The 16,311-nt window shown below is 34.2% G+C and overlaps 1 protein-coding gene across 3 annotated transcripts in view; it reads left to right on the top strand.

The window, feature by feature from the left end:
* The window catches only part of EPHA3 (EPH receptor A3), a 350,067-nt gene that overhangs the window by 218,136 nt on the left and 115,620 nt on the right, over positions 1-16,311 (top strand). For all 3 annotated transcript variants that reach the window (XM_074333229.1, XM_019745445.2, XM_074333238.1), the window contains exons 4-5: positions 8,691-8,846; positions 9,583-9,918. In XM_074333229.1, coding sequence (XP_074189330.1) covers positions 8,691-8,846; positions 9,583-9,918 — 492 coding nt within the window. The remainder of the gene's footprint in view (positions 1-8,690; positions 8,847-9,582; positions 9,919-16,311) is intronic.

The raw sequence follows: 16,311 nt of genomic DNA, 5'->3' as shown, positions 1-16,311 counted from the left end.
AAAATTCCCTGAGTAGAAAACCCCTTTTAATCTTAGAGCAAATATTTACCATGAACATAAAAATAAATGAAAAAGAGAGAGACCCTAGAATTACACTGATTTTTTTCCTGTGTTATCTCATAAATTGTTGTTAGCCACAAATCAAATACCGAATACTTTTAAATTGAAACCTCTCCTAGTTGGTAATATTTTGTGATCATAAAGTGAATACAAATGTATAAATAACACATTAGTTTTATTTTAAATCCTTTCCATTTTTAACCATAATGTTATCAAATGTGTCATTTTAATAAATTTCAAAAACTAAAAATAGAATGAAAAGTTGCTAGAATGATATGAAGTATAGGATGTACACTCAAAAGTTGCAGAGATGTTTCCTCAGGATGAAAATTGATATTATTTTTAAATAACCTTATTTAAAATGTAAAGTCAATTTGAAGAACTTCTGAAAAAATGCAATGATGTCACAATTTTTCAAAATTCTAGATGATCATCTTCTTTTGGACAGTGGATAATTAACAATATAACTGAGACAGTAAATATTTTTACAGTGTATTGCAGTGTTCACAGAATTTTGTTTGTTTTTCCTCTGAGTCTTCCACCTTATACAAGTTTTCATTTAAAGCCTGTGTTTCAAAAATTATGCTATTTTCTGTATAAATTTTCCAAAGTGGGGATATAATTATTTGACATCAAACGTGTGCAATTCACATTAGTGGAACCATCAACATTTGCGGTCAACCATAATTTTCCACCAAGGTGCATGTTTTAAACAGAGGAAAAGAAGAAAAAGGAAAGTCCTAGACCAGTATAATAGAAACAAGAGCTAATAAGAACTATGGTTTGTGTGTGTAGTGTGTATCTGAGTGTGTGTAGGTAGGCTAAGAGAGAGAATCACATAAATGTATAGATTTAAGCTCCACATATAGCGTGCATACCTTGTTTTGTACTTTCATGGCATGCACTTAAAGTTCACATTACACATACACACACACACACACACACAATGTTTATTGACTAAAGTGTTTTGATTTTTTGTATGTGTATATATAATCTTTTTGCTTCTAAGAGCCTTTAATTTTTGTTTTACATTAAATAAGTGATAATGTCAATATGAATGTGATAATGTTAATATAGATATACAGCAGAAGGAGGATTACATATATTTTTTAATTTACTGAATATATATATATATATATATATATATATATAACAAAGCTGTTGGTTCTATCTTGAAGGCTAAATTACCGACATATATATATGAATTTGTAAACTTAGTTAATGGGTCTCATTTTCTGGGGATTGATAATTAAGGACACAAAAACTCAACTAGTACTACTCATATTTATGGTTCTTCCGTAAATATGGAAGACACCTGGAAAACTGGCAAAACACAATATCTTGAGGACCAGGGGCTGCTTTAGCATTCTCTTTGTGGTGAATGTACCTTGGACATATTTCAGTGTTACTGGCACCTGTCTTGCTAAATCGGATGAAGCAACAATAAGCACAATCAAGCCTTGTTACAAAGCTATCTTTGAGGCATACTCGATTGTGATTGATTCTGTTGTGTTTAATGGTGTGGTGGCATTTTGCCTTAGGCCTTTTTTATTGAACAGTGGAAAGAACAGAAGAAGGAAACACTTGATCACTTTATAAATGCTGCACATTGCAGGCAGGGTTTAATGACTGAACGGAGCTACTTCCAGTGTATTGAAATGCCTCTGCCTCGCCTCAAAGCATTGTACCTCTATTCAAATGGCAAAGAATAGAGTTCCTGTAAGATTGTGGAGTGCAGCTCATTTTGGGAATAAACAGTGGCGTTGACCTTGTACTGGCAAATAGACCCTGTCATGCCTGGAATTGCAAGGCCAGGAAATCATCTGTTTAGTCAGTGCTGGTTCTGGTCATTAGTTTGTGTTTATGGCTGGGAATTGATAATATAGCCCTGTGTATACAGAGTTAAGGTCTGAATACTAAAAGGGCCCTATTTACCAACAGCTTTGTTTTTTAATTTAAAGTTAATTCAAATTGAAATCAGCCTTTTAACTCTTAATTAGGACCATGTTTTCTCTTAAAAGTCAACCACATTAGTCAACTGGAGACAAAATTCACTTTGCAATTGAAAGGCTGTCTACTTTCTTTCAACAGTAGCCACCATGGTTTACTAAGTGCATTTGTTTTCCTTTCACTATGGTAACTTTATCCATTCTCTGTATCAGCATAGCTCAAACCCATCAATTACAACTTGGAGGGAAAGTGTGTTATGTGCTTTGGGAATGAAGCCAAGATTCTATCTTGAAGGCTTTCTATAATTATTATTCACTGTATAGGTAGTGCTCATAATACTCCCTATTTCATACTTAAAAAAAAAAGAAAATTCCAAAGCTGGTAGTTTGTTATTTTACTCCACTACCAACCCATAGTATTTAGTTCCTGTTTTATTGTTTCCTCTTCATAAATATAGAATCAGCAGATTCCCAAAATATTTCAAATTCATCCACTATAAATTGGTATTATTTTGGCTTCCTTCTATTATTCGTATTTTCAGTGTTTCTTAATAGAAAATCCACATTTGGCAAGGGCATCATCATTTTTGTTCCACTGTGGCCCATCGTGTTGTTTTTCAATAAGTTTGGGCTTTGCTTAATAAATGAACAAGCATACCCTCACAAACTCAACACTTAAAATACAGGAACTACAAGCTAGATTAGCAACGATAAGGCAAATAACACCTCACTGCAGACTAACAGAAGGAAAACATATTCTCTTTTAAATTGTAATTTGAATCCTGTGCTTGTTTTCCTTGCAAAAGAGAAAAAAAAAATCTTACATTCAAAAACTTAAAAAGAATAATTATCAATATTTTAAAAAAACTTATTCATTCACATAAGATTCTCAAAGTTCTAATATTCTAATCTATCTATAATGTACATAAAAGGAAGACTACAATTAAATATAGTTTTATTATGCTATTGGTTAACATGAAAGTATAATAATACGGCATTATTCGTTTGGCAGTCAATTTATCTTTCAATTAATGGAACCATGAAATCAACATTCCCTTTGAATATACTGCACGGATACTGGAAAACATGAAAAGGTCAAAATCTGTCATTTCTTTTTCAAGTATATTTATTTTAGGTCAAAAGAGAACCCCATTTCTTTGTCTTGTTGCCCTATGTGATTTTATAATTTCAATGGCTAATTATCCTTAGGTCAGGGATGAAAGTGAAGATATTTTCTTCTATTTTTTTCCTACTTATATAGTTCTAGGATCTTCCAAGTTTTGGTACACAGGTATTAATCTTTTAAAGTGTCTAGCCTGAAGAGTTTTTTAGAGACAACTTAGCCAATGCCTGTCATTTAATAAATGAGGAAATTAAGAGAAATTAAAGTCCAGAGAGGACAACTCATTGCCAGTTAAACATGCAGTTAAAAAATGCATCTCACCAACTGCCAGGTGCTAGAAAATGTGATAGACACAAGGCATTTACAACGAATAAGAAATAAATCCTATCTCTGTAATGCTCAGGGCCTAACCTTGGACTACATAATAATAACTAAGTAGAACTTCAGACTTATTTATAGATGAGTAAGTCACTATTCCAACCACCTCATTAAAATGTGAAGACTTTGAGATAACATCTATCTAGCAGAAAAGACTAGATCAAAACCTGCATTTCCTTCTTCCGAGTGCAGTGTGCTTCCCATAAAATGCTAAAAACACCTGGGATTAAAAAAAAAAAAAAAGAAGAAGAAGAAGAAGGAGAAGAGGTTGGGGAATTGCTTGGTGAAGATAACATAAAAATGTGATATTGAAAAGTATCTTAGCAATTACGTTCTCAAGAGTCTCAAGAGGAGACTCATTTCTAAAATAACAATGACATATGGAATTGGTGTCTTTAATGCTAAGATTGTAACTTTTGTCATTGTAAAACGACACAATAAAGTGTCTAGGTCATTTTAGGGGATCAATGCATGTTTATGTTGATGAAAGGGAATAAATGAAATCTAAACATTATATAAACAAATCTGATTCCTTGTAAATCCATGATGATATCCAGTAGGGTTTGAGGAGGTGCTACCTCCCATTTTTAATGGTTATTAATTTCTACTCCTGGATCACCCTACTTTGATTTATCAACAAAAATCAAACATGAGAGTTCCTGCCAAATTTAAGTAGCTCAAAAATCGCCATTACAGCAAGGGGATAAAACGCCTCTGGGATTGCATACAAAAGGACCACTTAAAGGTTCTTAATCTGCCTAATTACTCTTTGGTTTTACTATTGTGGGACTGAAATCTGTGAATAATTTTACCAGTGTTTGACTGATAAAAACTTGTACTACTGGGTTACTGAGGAACGATATAAATCAGAATTCTGTCATTTGGGCAGCAGATTTTGAATATGTGTTTATCCACCTTAGTTAAGTATTTCTTTAGTAGCTGGTCTACTCCAGGAAGGGCCTTGACTATATAGTAGAAATTCTTTATTTTAAAACTCAAAATTAGATAAATCTGAATTAGTATTAATTTGTTTACCCTTCCTGCTCGTTCTCTGTTTTCTTTGATATTCTGAAATAAGTTGAACAAGACTTCCCCTGAGTAATGAAAGCAAAGAAAACATATTAACATTTTTACTTTCTGTGCATTACCTGGATTTTTAAAATATACGGAACCTTCTCTGTCTCTAAAATAATACTTAGAATGAGAGAAATATGCAGATTGTTATATCCCTAGCTTTACATGGAATGTAGGGAAGGAGATGCTTTTAAATTAAAATCATTGCTTTTACTACTATAAGCAAAAACGATAAATCACAAGTAATTATGCCTCTTAAAAGTCAAGTTTCAAATTCTTCCATGATAATTTTTTGAAGGATAAAGAAGGTACAATAGATAGGTATTTAAACACAGTTTGATTTACTGCAAGGGAGGAACATTATTTATTGATAGGAAAATTTTAAAAGTAAATGTGTTCTATAAAGAATTCCCCCTTATACATCCAAAGAGACTTTCCTACCCAGTATGATAATTTTATTAGTAATAAAAATTCTTCAGTCAGATTCTAAAATTTGTTGAACAATTTTGGTGGAGAATTTAGAGATCTTGCTTGTAGTGTGAAAGGGGAAATTTACTTGTATGCCTCCCACATATAGTAGGTTGCCCTATTCGTCAAGTTGACAGACCCCACTGACCTTCCAACGAAAAACACCCATCTATCCATAATATTGTTTGGCATCAAATAGAAAATCCTACAGAAAGACAAGAAAACATTAGTCTTTCTGAAATGGTTTCTTACTAAGAATAGATACAAAAGACTTTCACTTATGTAATTAAAAAAAAATGTTTAGATGACTCCTTCAATGTCATACCAACAGTTGAGAATTGATTAAAAAAAATAATAATAGCCATGGTTTTAGAGAATAATTTGCTTTTAATAAATGATTTATACACAATTATAAGTAGAAACATCTCTTGCTTAGACTATCATTGAGTATCTTTCTTATGTTGAGCGTGCTACCCTTTACTTATGCTTCAATTACCAGTTCTGTAAAATGTGTAGATTAATATCTGCCTTAATTATTTTAATAGAACTGTTGAGATTAAATGAAATGGTAATGTGAAAGTCCTTCAGAAAGAGTAAAGATGTCTACGAAATTTAAGGTACTAGAGAATATTGCATTGTATTATCACATAGTTGACATTCAATGCATATCTATAAATTGTTGATTAAAGCCTATCAGCCTGAAGATGCAGAGCAGACCCTACCCCTGTGTGTCACCTAACATCCTGGATTTCAGGGTCCTCAAATGTACAACATACAGATTGGCCAATGTAATTTCTTAGGATCATTTTTTTTTTTTTTTGCTCCATTAAGCTACAATTCTATTCAATCAGTACATCTCAACTGAATTGTTTGTCTTTTATGTTATTTAGAAATGCTTTCTGCTACAAGTAAAAGAAAACTTGACCAAAGTGACTTAAACAAACAGCGTCATTTTTCTGGCATTATAATAAATCTTGAGATAGGTGCTTGCTGAGTCAACAAGTGCAGGGTACACATGATTTTCTTGGTCTTTAACTTTCTGTCCCATGTAAGTCCTTATGTCCATAATCAATTTTAGAATAATATAGATGAAGTGGTATCAGTTTGGATGACCTTTTTAAGGGGGAAAAAAGGTATCCCAATGACTTCCATCAGATTTCTGATTGTATCTCTTTGGCTATAACTTTAGCGGTCCATCGCTATTTGCAATGAAGTCTAAGTTAGGGAGTACTGGGTTCGATGCCATTCTGAACAAAATCAGGAGTCTATTAATTAGTAGGAAGCAGAGTTTGAAGAGTGAGTACGTAGCCAACAATACCTACCACATTCCTCTGCTTAGCCGTTTGTCTGTTCATGTTGATCTATTTATGTATTTAATTATGCTTTTTACAGACCAACTCCTTCTGTCTTTTCATGATCTCTCTTAAGTAGGCTTTGTTATGTGGAGTCTCTTCCAACAGCTCAATCAGAATGGATTGCTTGCTCCTTGTGGCCTGTGTTAATGTCTGTTGCCCATTTTTGTATTGCAAGGGCCCTTTAGGGATGGACAGAATTAGGGACATTTGAATCTTTAAGGCTGTGAAGGAGCCCAAACAAGTAGATGATTGACAAATATTTATTAAACTGCATGTATATGTGCCAACCTATCTACTATTATCATCTCTAAGGTTATTTAGTCATAATTAGAGAAAGTCTAGTTACTAGTTTGAATTAATATTCTTAACATCTGGGTTTATTAACTGTAGCTACTTTCAAGTTACTATCAGAAGTCCTGTAGGATAGTGCTGCATCTAAGAAGTGATTGTATGACTGTCTTGTCTTTCCTTTAATTATCACATAGTATACTTATTGAGAAGAGTAACAAAAAATTGATTGCATGTTTAGTGAATAAATTTATGCTAAATGACGCAAAACTCATGAAATCTCCAAATAAAGACACACAGATAAACTTATAAGCGAACAAAATAACAAAGCACATTGGAACACTGTAATTTAATCTCTCGCAAGGCTGAGCAGTGCCCCCCTTTCTAAAGCACTTTGTGATGAGCTAAAGTGAAACCAGAAGTTAAGTGTATAGTTTGTTTATACCTTATATAATTTCCTCTGAGGCAATATAACAGGAGGCATGAGCAGAAGTTTCTAACCAAGGCTTACAGACAATATTCAGAATTTCATAATCCTAATCCATGTTTAGTTAGGGCAAGAGAATTTATTTGAATGGCTCTCAATGTGGCACCAAAAGTTGTTCAATTTAATGTAACATGGTCCCAGAGCAGCCATTCTTAGTAGGAACTAGAAAACAGCAAAACTTAATTAATGATTGCAATCATTTTAAGTCATTCTAAATGTTTGTCTTGGCAGTGCATTTCCCAAGAAACGTTCAGGAGGAAGATACACTATTATATATATATATATATATAAATGTGTTATCTTTCAAAATGCATTTAATGATCATAAAAGTTTTGTCCACACAGGTTTTACTTGAATGTAAATAATGTGTCATTTACAATATGAGTTGATATAAGAAAATTCTGGAACTCAATGATAAATATAATCTATAGAGCCTTTTCTATATGTAAGTGCTTTAAGTCATCAAATATCACTGTAACACTGAAACTGAGTTTTAGAGATTTAAGATATTATTGATTTCCAAAAAGTGTTCTGGAGAAACTGAAAAATTAGACCCCAAATTACTTCCTGAAAAGAATATCAAGGGACTTCTTGCTAGGATTTTCACAATGATTTCAGTTTTTAATGTAATTATGAAAATGGACAAATGAAACAGTGCAGCATTTTGAATTTTATATCAGATTAAATGAAAATAAGATAACAGAGGGAGCTGAAATCAATATTTGATAACAAGTTTATTGGGCTTAAAAAACACATCATTCGGAGATATGGCCAGAAAAAAAGAAGAGAACATAGAGTTATTGAGTTATTTTTAAAACCTTGAATCTGATAACAATTTAAAGTTATGACATTTTAAATATAAATTGTACCTCCTTCTGTATTTGAGATACAGATGAGGAAATATATTACAATTTTTATTTTAGTCCACTACCACAGAAATAAAATAATGACACTGTCAAGGCAGGAAAAAAAAAAAAAACACAGCTCATGAGAACCATGTATCAAGACTCTTAAAAATATAGACAAAGACTGATTTCTTCCTATAGTTGTTTATAGTTTGTAGGGATAAACTTGTACACACAGAAACCAATTAGAAAACAAGTAGCGAGTAATATAGTGCTAACTGCAGTGCAGACAGTGTACACATCGTATCATGTTTAAAAAAGGGAATGGCTACATATGACATGGCTTTGCTTTATTTTCTCCCCAAATATTCCAATGCCAAGTAAAGCTGTGAAAACATGAGCTGGAAATTTCATCACACTCTATTGCCAAAATAATCTGTCTTTTTTTCTTTTCTTTCTTTAACATTTGGTGCAAATTCAAATGTATATGTGGAAAAACTACACTGGGCCACATTATTTGCTTCTGTAAATGCTGGAAGGAAAGAAATGAATTTTTATTCATAGTGAATGCGTGCTCTAACATCCTGAAATCTGTTTTACATATTTTTAGAAATATGTTTTCAAAATGACCACAGAATTTTAAAAGAGTCATTTTGTTTGCAGCTTGTCAACCGGGTTTCTACAAGGCTTTGGATGGTAATATGAAGTGCGCTAAGTGCCCACCTCACAGTTCTACTCAAGAAGATGGTTCAGTGAACTGCAGGTGTGAGAATAATTACTTCCGAGCAGACAAAGACCCTCCATCCATGGCTTGTACCCGTGAGTAGTTTTGCTGCAACCCATGCCTCCATGTTTGTTTTATTTTGTTTTGTTTTTGTTTGTTTGTTTTGTTGTTTTTAGTCTTGTTATTGAGCTTTATTTTTATTTATTTGTTTGTTTGTTTGTTTTTTAAATCATTTGGCCCATTTCCTTATGTTATCCATGTGCAAACTGAAAGCTTTCTCTGCTTCACTCTTCATGCTTGGCTCACCACAAATGCAACATTTATCACGCAAAATGAATTAATTTTTAAAGCACTTCCTACCATAGGGCCCCAGAAAGAAAGACAATTTTCTACATCTTGTTTTAGATTTTGCATTATATTTGACAGGAGAGGGGAGGTTATAGGCATGGGATTTGTGTTTTTACATTTCTATTCCCTCTCTTTATATGTTGGTCAAAGGTCATAGGGAAAAAGGACTAAGATTTATAAAACTAATGCTAAAGTTTGCATAACTATTCACAAGGGTATTGAATTTAGTGGTGAATTCCTTTGTTGGATTTTCTCAATGCATCTTCAACCTTGAGGGGAAACTCCCCCACTCGCAGCTTTGAGAGAACAGTGCTCTTGAATCCATGTGTCTATAATCTCATGGATCCTCTAAGGATGAATTAAAAGTGTATAATAAAGACAAGATGGTTATTTACCTCTTTCAGTTCCATTGTAAATTATCTATTTCCCTTGTAGTGGAAACCAGAAGTGAGGCTCATTAATCTTTGTTGAACTACTTTGCAGGACCTCCATCTGCACCAAGAAATGTTATCTCTAATATAAACGAGACCTCGGTTATCCTGGACTGGAGTTGGCCCCTGGACACAGGAGGCCGGAAAGATGTTACCTTCAACATCATATGTAAAAAATGTGGGTGGAATGTAAAACAGTGTGAGCCATGCAGCCCAAATGTCCGCTTCCTCCCTCGACAGTTCAGACTCACCAATACCACGGTGACAGTGACAGACCTGCTGGCACACACTAACTACACCTTTGAAATTGATGCTGTGAACGGGGTGTCAGAGCTGAGCTCACCACCAAGACAGTTTGCTGCAGTCAGCATCACAACCAATCAGGCAGGTAAGTACATGCTGGACTCTTCCTACTCCTGCCATCTCAGAGTTAAGCAACAGTTTTGACAGAGAGAGTGGAAAAAAAAGGGTGGGGGAAAACAAGATTTGAAAGACCTCCAGGATTTTCTCTTCTATCACTTTTAGGTAGTTGTGGTACATTAAATAACTCAATGTAATTTTTTAGTTGATAATGAATCATATGTTAGATGATTTAAAACTGATTTAATCCATTGCGTCTCAATTTGGAATATTTGAATATTTGGGGCTCTAGAGATAGTACTTGTGGGTACCTTGAAACATATGCAGATTTCAAAAAACTTAACAGACGTTGAAACTCAGCTGTGAAAAGTTTATGTAGAATGTTTAAAATTAGAAATATCTTTACCTTAGTTACAGTTATACCAGATTTTTGATACAATTATTCAGTTATTTCGTGATTTTCAGAAGCTCTGATTTTTATAGCTCAGAAAGTTATAAGTCTCTGATTAACTAAAAATAAGAAAAAAATATTATTTAATAGCTATAGCGTGTTTTTAAAATTTTTAAATATGAAATTTGTGGAGAAACATAATGAAAAGTGGTCTTGGGGGAGAACATTTAGAAGCACTGATCTAAAAAATGTCCTGGGGTAAATTGTTAGGTGATTTTGCCTTTTGCCTACTTATATTTTTTCACTGACAATCTTTTCCCAATTAAAAAAAAAAGCTACATTGGCAGGTAGTAAGTCAAGGCCCTTTAATATGGAATGGAAAAATTAAACAAGCAAACAAACATCTCATCTTTCTTTATCTTACATCCACCTCTCCCTTTACTGTTAGTACATCTTGTTCTTTCAATCACTCATTAAATCTTCTATGTGTTTTCTAGTTCTCTGATAACTCTTTAATTTTTTTTATATATTTTTAACAGTGTGGTGTTCAAAATTACTAATGGGATTTTAGTTGTGATTTTCTCAAACATAGAGAAGCGTTATACTTTACAGAGTATACAGAGACATACCAATGATACTTCTTTGAGATAAAACAATCATTTCTCCAATGTTGACTACTGTGATGAATAAATAGTTTTCCTTTGGAACTAACAAAGCTGTGCAAAATTAAGCTGATCGATATTTATGTGCTTAATTGTTGCTATAAGATATCATAATTAGGGATACATGCCAAACAGTTCAATTCAGAGATATAGTTTTCATTTACACACAAACAAATAAACATTGGAGCCAAAAAGGGTGAAAAGGAAGAAACGGAATGCTCCCTGAGAATACTGAACTAGAACTACAGATTCTTTAGTCAGCTCCCAGGTGGGTTCACCACTGAGCTGGAAGTCAGGATTGAGTGTAAACTGCTTCTTCTCTGCATTTGGCTGACATTGTGAAAATCCCTATGCTCTCTAGTGGGTTTTGCCTTTTGCTCTGAGGATATGTATACTGGATGCCTTAGGAAAAGGGAATGGAGAGATGACGAAGTTCTCTCATCAGCCAGAAGAGGTTGTAGAGCCACCAAATAACTAGCCAAAAAAAAAGTCACTATCATTTCTCTCCCTTGGCTTGCTCAGTAAGGTTAGTTAAGCTACCAAGGGCGCACAATTAATAGGTGTCATCCAGGGCTAATATTCAGCATGTCTGCACCAGTATGACTGCTGCTTGTTCAAATTTTGTATTACTTCTACACTGGTTAGAAGTGGTTGTAACTACTTCTGCAGGTTAGTATAGAAATGCATCTGTTCTGGTTAATATCTCAAGTAACCTAGCAAAATCTTAAACTCAGCATCTCAGGTCCATCCCATCTGCTCCCCCCACCCCCAATCCAGCAACCAAAAGGATAAATCCTGTCATAAAAGGGATTTCTAAGGCCCTTTGCTGGAACTCCTTCCTTTTTTGAGGGGTCTATATTCCTGACATGCCAGTTGATGGATATTTTTAATATAACCCTTGACAGAGTCCATGCTCAAATGTGTCTCTATCTAATTCCAAACCCCTCTCTTGTTCCCACTCTACTTCTACTCTCTCTATTAATGCAAAGTTTATTCTTTTAGAGGTCTCATGGTGATAAATAAACTTTATTTGTGGAAAAGACATGACTTTTAAATGAAGTACACTGAATTATTACTTAAATCTTGCTTCTTAAAATGGTAATTTCTCCCACTTGAAGCTAGATCCCAGACTAACATATGTTTTTGCTTTGCTTCAATTAGTAATATTTAAACTTTGTAACTAATAATATTTAAAATTTTGTAACTTAAGTTTATTTAACTATCTTCCATGGGAGAAAAAGTAAAAAAAAACGTAATGCTATTGCTATGTATCACATGATTATAGCTTCTCATATTCAGTGAACACAGGAATTTTAAGAAACTATAATTATGTGGCAAATGGCTTTCCAAATCCTATATTTCATGCTGATTTACTACCTGGTTTAAAATGGGAGCATCAATCTGTATTATAATTATGTCCTAAGTCAAACAGAAACGTATAAAAATAAGCAAGGATCTCCTTATTTCCTATCTAATCACGAACTTCTAGCTTTCTGACAATGCATTTATCAGGACCAATGGTTTCAGATATATACAGTGAATGAATCTAGGTAAAGTGGCAACCCAGAGAAGGTTAAGACGTTAAAAAATAAATGGGGTTGATGCTTTGGCCCTGCTGGTTACAAATCACAGGGCGAGACAGAGATTCAACAGGGATGATATCAGTTACTCTCCCTAACCCTACTCTCATTTTTTTTTTTTCCAATCACAAACTTTTCTACAATATGCACTGCTAGGCTTCTTATATATTTATTTCAGGGTGTAGGTATTATTTTGTGTGCCTGGGAAGGTAGAGGTTTTTGTTCCATCTTCAAATCTCCACAGTAAGATATATAAACAAGATTAGAAGTAATGCATTTCTCCAGAGCGTGTTTCTTTGTTTTGCTTTATTTTTGCTCCTGTGAAGGTTAATGGACTGGTAGCCTTGAAAAATGAACTCCACACCGCTAGAAAGATATGGCTGTGTCAGATATGATGCCATGGTGTTTAAATTCCTCCTAGTCTCTCTATCTTTGATATGACATAAAGGGGAAATGTGAATGTGTCCCTTTTAAGTTAGTTTGTGAAATTGAGTTTGTTGATATTTCTCTTGATTATATTGTAAAAGCCATGTGATTACCACATGATAAGATATTTTCTAAATTGTAGCAGATTATGTTGTAAATTTGGATGCTAGTTCTCAGCATTCAATACGTTCACCAAGTATGTCAGTGAGATAAAAAGCATGTCTCTACATAAAGATTGTAACTATGAATCCATCAGTTTTGCTTGCACAGAAAGAACTGCAGCTGGCAAAACAATAATCTGTAAAGTTATAACTTGATATACATTTCTAGTTTGTTTTTTCTTCCTTGAATTTGTCGTCTATTTACCTGTCAGTTCCGGAAACAATCATTCTGGAGCATTAGTGGAATATGTGTGTCTGTTTATTCTGAATCGCCATCATAAAATCTGCCTTTTCCCCCACTATCCTATAACATATAATGATCTTAGACCAGAATAGGAAGTACTAACAGAGAATCTATGGGCTTTCAATTTTGAGGTCCACTCCCACCCCCATTTTACAGTTGAAGAAACTGAGATATGAGAAGGTTTTTCAACATTTCATCAAGAGATCAAACTTCCGCTTAAGTCTCCCAACTCCAATGCACTTTCAACTTCTTTTCTTTCTGCCATCCTGTGATTCATGCAGGTAGCTACAGATATCACGCTGCCTTGGAGACAGAGGGAGCCTTTGCTGGGAAATCTGCTACAACCTATGCCATCCACGATAAACTTGGTCCTTGCTTCTTATATATCACAGGGGTTCTGAGGGGTATTCTGCAAAGATCTTCCTTATCATCTCTAGTCTTCCTCAAACCTAATCTCATTTTTTACTCCCTCATTCTCCACAGACAATTCTCACTCTGTGATCCTGTGATTTATAATAAGAAATATACATTTGGTCTTGGTCCCAATTTATGGCACAGAGCTCCCAAAACCCTTGGAATTTCCTAACTGATAAGAGCAATAAAGGTGCATTTTGTTATTCATAACAACCCCTTTAAACCACACCTGAGTTTATGTGAGTAAAGTGACATTTGGAAAACCCCTAAGGATGGGGGCTGGTTGCCAGTGGAACCAAACCCTGTGATTAGAAAGTTGAAACTTTCTGTACCCGTCCCCCACAGTCCCCTCTTTCTGGGGAAGCAGAGCACTGCTGTAGAGTTCAATCATCCATGGCCAACAATTCAATTAATCATGCTTAAATAATGAAGCCTCCTTAAAAGTCTAAAGGAGAGGATTCAGAGATCTTCTGGGTTGGTAAACATATACACATACAGGTAGATGACATGCCTGGAGAGAGCATAGAATCTCTGTGCCTCTTGTCCCATACCTTGCCCAATGCATCTCTGCCATCTGGCTTTTACTGAGTTGTACCATTTTATAATAAACTGGTGATTTAGTAAGTAAAATGTTTGCCAGGATTCTATGAACTGCTCTAGCAAATTAATTGACCCTGAGGAGGAAGTTTTGGGAATCCCCTTTTTTATAGCTGGACCACAACCTGGATTTGAGATTTGCATCTGAAAGGGGGTCAATGGTGGTCTGGTTAGACTGAGCCCTTAACCTGTGGGATCAGATGCTAACTCCAGATAGATGGTGTCAGAACAGAATGAAGTTGTAGGACACCTGGCTAGTGTTGCACAATTGCTTGTGTGGGGAAAATCCCTACACCTTCAGTGACCAGAAGTGAAATGTTCTGTGAGTGGAGTATTGAGAGGAGAGGAGACACACCGCAGTGTTTTCCCTTTTACACCCTCCTAATTTATTAAGACCATAACATTTAAAATGGAAAAGAAAATGCAATGCCCCACCTTCTTTAAATCTAATTTCCCCGCTCTGTAGTCCATAACTCCCATTGATTCCTGACTCTGTAAAGAATGTGCTGTCAAACAAATCTCCTCCCCTTTCAGCATCTTTAACAAGGATTCTCCTGGCTGTTTTTCGTTGCCTTTTACATTGCACAGGTTTTCCTTCATCTTGAAGACAAAATAATGAAGTAACAAAAGCAGCAATAACAATATACTCCTAAGTGCATGCCCTCATTACAAATAGACTCCAAGATTTCATCCTGTTTTTCTCCTAATTTTCAAGATAAAATTAGACTTTTTTAAAAAAGTAATTCTTATTTCTCCTTTTGTTCTCTCATTCTTACCAGAGTTTTGTTTCTGCCCTCACTGAAGAGCAAGTTCTTTCCTGAGAACAGGAATAATTTCCTCTGTGTGTTTTTATGTTAAATTGTTAAGAAGGACGTAAATTCCATGAGGGCATGGACCATGTCTGATGTTCACATTTGTATTTCTCAGACTTAGAGCAACGACTACTAGCACCTTGTAATCACTCAAATGTTTACTGAATTAATGAATGAGTGAATGAATGTTTACAGAAAATTTTACTCACTGAAAAATTAAAATGTGTTCTCCTTCAAACCACTTTCTCACCTTATTTTTTTTCCTCTCTACTGATAAGACCACCATTTCCTCCAGTTTTCCAGATTCTAACACTTAGAATCATGTTTGTTTCATATTGTACTCTTAAGAAGTTCTTATATGTTACTGAGTTTTCTTTGGAATTGTTTTGGATCCTCATACATTTTTCTCCACATTTAGTGGTATAGTTTTAAAATCCTGGGTATAACATTTATAAATTAATAAAACCACAAATTATAAAGTTCTCTTTTAATTATGTTGATATTCCAAGATAAAACAGCGTTGGAACTAAAATGTATTAATTTAAATAAAAATATTCTACTGCCCAGCATCTTCTTTCCACTAGATATTTGTAAAAAAAAAAAAAAAAAAAAAAAAGCCAATGGATCAGCAAATCTATTTAAATACCTCTTTAATGTTTATGTAATATATGCCCCAGCCATATATACATTTATAATCTAAGTATAATTTTTTTTTAATTTACATGAATCTAATAAACAGGCACAAGACACTGTGCAATTCAATGAGTTAAGAAGTGGCAGTTAAAGATTTTAAGGAAAACTTTGGAGAGGAGAGTTTAGATGTACTTTGAAAAATAGAAGTAAATTAGACAGGTATAAAAAAAAGGAAGCACATGAATCACAACATTGGAGCTGAGTTCCCTGGGTAATAGGAAGGCTAGGCTGAACAGAGGAGATAGATCTTATTAAGGGGTAACAATAAATCAGTTTGAATAGCCAAGGAAGACCAAGCAAGTTGAATGTTAGATTGTGGGATATTGAATACCGATACACATATTAAATGGAAGAGTAACCTAATTTAATCTGTATTTTAAGAAACTTAATTTTGAAAAGAGCAGGGAATAGAGTCAAAAAATATAATTCTTCACATGTGAA

This window comes from Rhinolophus sinicus, linkage group LG01 (genome assembly GCF_036562045.2).
Source record: "Rhinolophus sinicus isolate RSC01 linkage group LG01, ASM3656204v1, whole genome shotgun sequence".
Classification (NCBI taxonomy): Eukaryota; Metazoa; Chordata; class Mammalia; order Chiroptera; family Rhinolophidae; genus Rhinolophus; species Rhinolophus sinicus.
This window is presented reverse-complemented; position numbering and strand designations above follow the sequence as displayed.